Source organism: Cannabis sativa, chromosome 7 (genome assembly GCF_029168945.1).
Source record: "Cannabis sativa cultivar Pink pepper isolate KNU-18-1 chromosome 7, ASM2916894v1, whole genome shotgun sequence".
NCBI classification, from domain to species: domain Eukaryota; kingdom Viridiplantae; phylum Streptophyta; class Magnoliopsida; order Rosales; family Cannabaceae; genus Cannabis; species Cannabis sativa.
This window is the reverse complement of record NC_083607.1, coordinates 31,266,881-31,272,932: the sequence shown is the minus strand read 5'-3', so window position 1 is coordinate 31,272,932 and position 6,052 is coordinate 31,266,881. Positions and strand designations below refer to the sequence as shown.

At 38.4% G+C, this 6,052-nt stretch overlaps 1 protein-coding gene across 1 annotated transcript; it reads left to right on the top strand.

Moving 5' to 3' along the window:
- The first annotated feature begins 1,507 nt into the window (after window positions 1–1,507).
- On the top strand, window positions 1,508–3,035 carry LOC133039690 (uncharacterized). Its single transcript, XM_061118603.1, has 3 exons — window positions 1,508–1,783; window positions 1,903–2,175; window positions 2,511–3,035. Exons 1-3 carry the CDS (start codon window positions 1,508–1,510, stop codon window positions 3,033–3,035), a joined length of 1,074 nt encoding a protein of 357 aa, XP_060974586.1.
- The last annotated feature ends 3,017 nt before the right edge of the window (window positions 3,036–6,052 follow it).

Here is a 6,052-nt window from a genome sequence, read left to right as displayed (position 1 = left end):
ATGACATAAAATGCATTTCACAATTCAATAATAATAGCATAAATAATTATTTAAATATCTATAAATAATTTTCATAATTAAACATAATTAACTGCTAATTTTCAAATTAAACTAGGCGGTCTTTATAATAATAGACAGGAGATTTTTACGTGGTTCAGGCGTTAATTATCCTTAGTCCACGAGTCCATTTTACTAGGCTCTTTGGCCAGTGAATGTTGATACAAATACAAAAGGGATAGACTTTACTCCAATCCACTGTGTTCCTCTTGAAGAAGAGGAAGCTTAGTAGGAATATTCTAGAGTTAATAATCGAATTATAATAATGTGTTTACAAAGAACTCGCCTTCGATCTTAAGATGGAGAGTCGAAGGGATTAAAAGAGAAGAAGTTGAAGCTTGGATCAGATCCCCCGCATTGTGTGTCTCTACGGGTATTTATAGGTCGATTCCCTTCCCTTGCAAGGATTATAATTTATGGATCTTCATGAGGATGAACCCCCATCGTGTAATTGGTAGGTGGCATATTTTCCATGTGGTCTTTACCGATGTCAGATTGTACTGGTTGTACTGACGATGCTTTGGATGTGTGCTACTCTAGGGCCTTCCTTATTTGATTTACCCCCGCTCTTAGCTGTTAGATCATTTTCCATAGTACATAGGGACATGCACGCTTAGGTGGTGTGAGAGACAACCTCTGACATCATACATAGGAAAAGAGTGAGTGGTGGACCCTTAGCTTGGCATGTGCATACGAACCCCTGTAGGTTAAAGGAGTACCCCGGATCAATACTTCTTGATGGAAGGTCCATGATCTTTGCGGTAGCTAACGGTTTTGCCTTCTAGAGGAGAGGGTTGCTGATTCGCGAACACCTCCCTTATGGTCTCTATTCTCGAGGACTTCTCCCGCGGAGGTCTGTGAAGACTGGTCCACAGGGTTAGAGCCCTAACCCTCTGGGATGATGGAGCGAGGCCCTTGGGCAGCTTGATGACTTCTTGTCTCTCCTTAATTATTCCTCGCGGGCTATGCAGGTGAAAAAGTTGATAACACAAGAGAAAGATACGCTATGGATTATCCATCGTTCTAATCCAAATAGTCAAGGATCCTCTATACATGATCTACATCGAATAGGGACAAACTTACTATTCTACCCTTTAATGTATTTTTGGAATCAGGTAATATTCTTAAAGAAATCAACTCAACTATAATTACTTTGGTTCCTAAATGTAAATGTCCTAACTCTGTTAAAGATTTTAGACCAATTGCTTGTTGCAATATTATCTATAAGATTGCAACAAAGCTTTTGAGCTCTAGAATCAGTAACATTCTTCCTATTATAATATCTCACTCCCAAGGAGGTTTTATAAAAGGAAGATTTATAGGACATAACATTATGATTTGCCAAGATCTGGTAAGACATTATGGAAGAAAAGCAAACAAACCCAGTTGCATGATCAAGCTTGATCTCTAGAAAGCATATGACACTATTGAATGGGAATTTATTGAGGAAATGTTAACAGGCTTGAATTTCCCCCAGAGCTTCATCCGATTACTTATGAACTGCATTTCTACACCTAAGTTCTCCTTTATGTTCAATGGAGCCTTACACGGTTTTTTTGAGTTTAAGAGAGAGCTTAGGCAAGGGGATCCCATGTCCCCGTTGCATTTTGTCCTTGGTATGGAATACCTGTCTCGATTAATGGAGAAGATTGGAGACAAAGAGGATTTTTATTTCCATGACAGATGTACTAGTCTCAAATTGAACCATCTGGCCTTTGCGGATGATGTTCTTCTATTTTGCCATGGTGATCTTAGAAGTGTGTTGTATATGTTACAGGCTTTGAAGCTTTTCTCTAAAACATCAGGCCTACATCCTAATCCAAGTAAAACTGCAATTTATTGCAGCAACATGGATCAAGGAAGTGTAAACAAGATATTGCAACTGTCAGGATATATGAGGCAGAATCTGCCTTTTACTTATTTGAGATTCCCATTTGTGCAAAGAGGATATCAGGGAAGGAATGCAAAATTCTGGCAGAGAAAATGACAGCTAGAATCAGGAGTTGGAGTTCTAGGAACCTCTCCTTTGCAGGCCAAATCACATTGATCAACTCAATTCTTATAGCCATACAAGCCTATTGGAGTCAAATAGTGATTTTGCCAAAGAAAGTTTTGAAGGCAATTGAATCTATTTGTAGAGCTTTTCTTTGGTAAGGGCAACCTATGTTTCGTGGTGCAGGAGCTATAGCTTGGGACAAAATATGCCAACCAAAACCGAAGGAGGATTGGGCATCAAAAAGTTGGAAGAATGGAACAAGGCAGCCATGAGTAAGTATGTGTGGGCTATCTCGAGCCACCAAGAGAGTCTTTGGCTTAGATGAGTTAATAGTGTCTACATCAAAGATCAAAATTGGTGGGATTACAATGCTTCTATCCATGCAAGTTGGTATTGGAAGAAGCTTGTAACCATCAAGAACCAACTAACCAACTTGATTGATTGTGACTCATTTTAGCAAAGAAGAGATACAATAGCATTTGGATATAGTCTGTTTACTACACCACAACAGAGTGTAAAATGGTGTAAAGAGGTTTGGGCAAGGCTGAACACACCAAAACATAGTGTGATTCTTTGGTTAGCAATGCTTACTCAATTGAAAACCAAAGAGAGGTTGAAAAGGTATGGCATCTTATCAAATGACCACTGCAGCTTATGTGTTTCTAATTTGGAAAATGAGCAGCACTTATTTTTTGAATGTGATTTATCCTGTTACTGCTTGGATGAAATCAAGCAATGGCTTGACTGGAAGGCTCGAACCAGGTTCATCCCTAAGCTAGTTCAGTGGATTGGCAGGGCAAGGATTTCGAACTTTAAAAGAATGGTGCTGTCTGCTGCCATTGCAGTAGTAGTTTACCATGTTTGGCAAGCTAGAAATGGAATCATTTGGAATGGAAACAAGGTGAATAAATGTCAAATGGTTGAAGACATTAAGGGAAGCTTAAGAACTCGAATTAGTATGGTGATTCCAAAGAAAATATAAAGTATAGATAGAGATTGGTTTTATGCTTTATAGTTGATTTATAAAGTGTTGGAATGATGTGAGAAAAGAATTATAGAAATTGTATAGATTGTTAAACCCTTGTATGGGTGCTATTAGTTTGTAAATATATTTTGAGCAATACAAATCGCTGATTTATCAAAAAAAAAAAAACACTTAGATACCTACAAATGATATTTCAGTAAACTAATATAATTACTGAAATGAGATCTCAATCATTTATCTCTATTAAGCCAAGCTCGAAAGAAATTATTGACCGTAAAAAGTGATCAACCGATAGCAAGGTCTCACAGATCTAATGCTTTCCACGTGTGTGCACAAATAAAAATATGAAACAATAGACAACAGGATTCGTTATAGAGGTTCGACCCCCTTGTGATAGTGGGTAATGACCTTCTCCCCTTTTACGGTTATTATACCGAGGTAATCACTATCCAGATTGCTATAGGTGGGTTCTACTATAGTGCCCTTTAGGATTACAATGTATGAATCTGTATTTGGCAGGACTCAAGTGTTGGATAGCCTAGTGTGCTGTAAAACCTAGGCTTGGGCATGTGGGAGAGTGAGGAAGAGAGAGAGAGAGAGTCGGACACTTAGAGAATATGATATTTCTAGCTTAGAGGACGCTTAGGCAACTTAGGTTTTTTGCTAGAGGTTAAGGCCTTCATATAGGAGGCCTAAACCCTAGGTTTACAATTCAAATCCCTTGAAAATAGGATAGTTAGCTAGAGATTTACAAAAGACCAAAAATTCCCTTAGATTCTAGATACGTCTCAGCCTATCTGTTGGGCTTTTGGGGCCCAACTCGTAGCCCATTCTTATTGTGCACGAGTAGGAGAGTCTTGTGGGACCTATAGTGTATTCCTTGGCTGACCATGGCCTTGTGCTGGCCAGGCTGGCTGGCCATGATGCCATTTCCTAGCGTAGCCAGCCATAGGATCGGCCAGGGGTGGTTGGCCAACTCTTGAGAATGAGCTGGACTATCATTTGATCCCCGTTTAAGTGTTAGGGTCTTCGTTGGCTCGAATGCTCACTTGAACTTCCTTTTAATGAGTTGTATTTCCACATGGCACAATAACTTTCCACATAAGTATGCCACATCACGAGGACAAAAATTGGGATAACATTTGCCTCCCAAATCCTTATGCGAACGTCTATATGGATATGGACTTTACCAGCAAGATTGATGTTATCGGGACTGTAGTTACTTTTGCTAAATAAAAAGTGGTGTGTGTTGAAGCACTTTTTCTTGATTGTTTGATCTTATTGCAATAGAGAAATAACTCCTTTATGTGCCTTTATGATGAGTTGGTAAAGTAAGTGAGAAAAAAGGGGGCCAACATGCACATAAGTGAGTTAAAGGGAAACCCTTTTTTCACTTTTACTTTCTCTCACTAGAATTCAGCTCTTGAAAAAGATTCTCCTTCTCTCTAGGTGGCCGAACCTGTAACACCCTCACTATTAGGCATGCTACCCAAAATAATTAAGAAACCCTAATCCCCTAAACAGGATTACTAAACAATAAAGCACGGGAAATTAAAGCTTCAAATGCAAATGGAATGAAAATAAACTTGTAATAATTTTAAGTTTACAAACAAACAAAAGTTATATGTCTCGGGATCCCAAAAACAATTTACGAAATATTACAAATTTGTTTCCAATAGCCGACCTAAGCGGAAAAACAGAGTTACAAAAAAAAATCATCACTGGTAGACCCCAACCCGCTTGGTCTAAGGTGGCCCGAACATGTACATACATCGCCCAACTCCCCTACTCATGGCTGATCAGAAACACATTTACCCTTTCCTGCACAGTAGAGCACCCGTGAGCCAAGCCCAGCAACACAGTAAAATATATCAATAATCATATATAACTCATCACATAAATAATAATGCCATTTCATAGTTTTCTGTATGACACAGACCCGCGTGTTACGCTCACGCGCCTGTTTATGTCTATGCGGCGTAGACCTACGTGTTACGCTCACACGTCTAATTACAATAAGGCCTTAGAACAATTCATATTGGTTCTAGCTACCGAGTCCAACCCGATTATGCCTTGAACACATAACCCTTAATTTTAATATACATCTATATACTAATGGCATAACAATTACATATTGACAATTTACTAGGGTAATAACCCTAAGCCAATAAACCGCTCACTTTAGAGTAATAACTCTAATCCCGGTTTCTAGTCTTTCATATATATCATATTCCATATAAGCGTCATTGCGCATATCTCTACGTGCTAACTACTGTCTTACTTGATGTCCTGCAAATATGGAGATTCCAAATCCCCCGGTGCTCCTGACCAAGTGTCGGTAATCCTAGTCATAATTCTGGGATACACAACAAGTATAGGGTTAATCCCTAAATTTATTTCCACATATTATAAACCGGGCATTTAAATTCCAGATCTTCACATAGAGCTTCGAAAGAACTTTCTAACGACATAAAGAACGTCCCAAGCGGAGTCCCGAGTCAAAAGTTATGACCAAAGCAAAAACCCAAAAAAAACACACTATGCTGCCGTAAAATGGTCGCAGCTACTGGGTTTAGAAACCCACGAAACCCATTTTCCGGCCACGAAAATGCATCCAAAAATACTAATTTTCATGCTATATCAACCTAAAATAATACCAAACTTTCACCTAGCATAAACCAAGTAATTAGAGAGGAATTATACCTAATTCACTCTCCAACAACACCAAAAACCAGCAACTAAAAAATCAGCATTCAACAATGAATTTCAGTCCCTAAACTCATCCATTTCAACTCAATTCACAACCAAAACTTAAATCCATGAAATTAATTTTCCAATAATTAAATCAAGAGCTTAAAACACAATTCATGCATAAAAAATCCAATGGTAAAAACCCCCAAAATTCAGATTAAACAACATAAAATTCAAAGCTCCAACTTGAGCAAAATCACCAAGAACTTCAAGCCCAAGAACTTGAACTTCAACAACTAATTTCAAAGTTAATTAATAGAATA

What these genes read in the sequence shown, in the direction of transcription:
- LOC133039690 (XM_061118603.1), top strand. Translation starts at nt 1,508, where the DNA reads ATGTTAACAGGCTTGAATTTCCCCCAGAGCTTCATCCGATTACTTATG. An exon ending in ATCTGGCCTTTGCGGATGAT is followed by an intron (nt 1,784 to 1,902) that starts GTTCTTCTATTT and finishes AATTTATTGCAG; the next exon opens with CAACATGGATCAAGGAAGTG. An exon ending in TGCCAAAGAAAGTTTTGAAG is followed by an intron (nt 2,176 to 2,510) that starts GCAATTGAATCT and finishes GACTCATTTTAG; the next exon opens with CAAAGAAGAGATACAATAGC.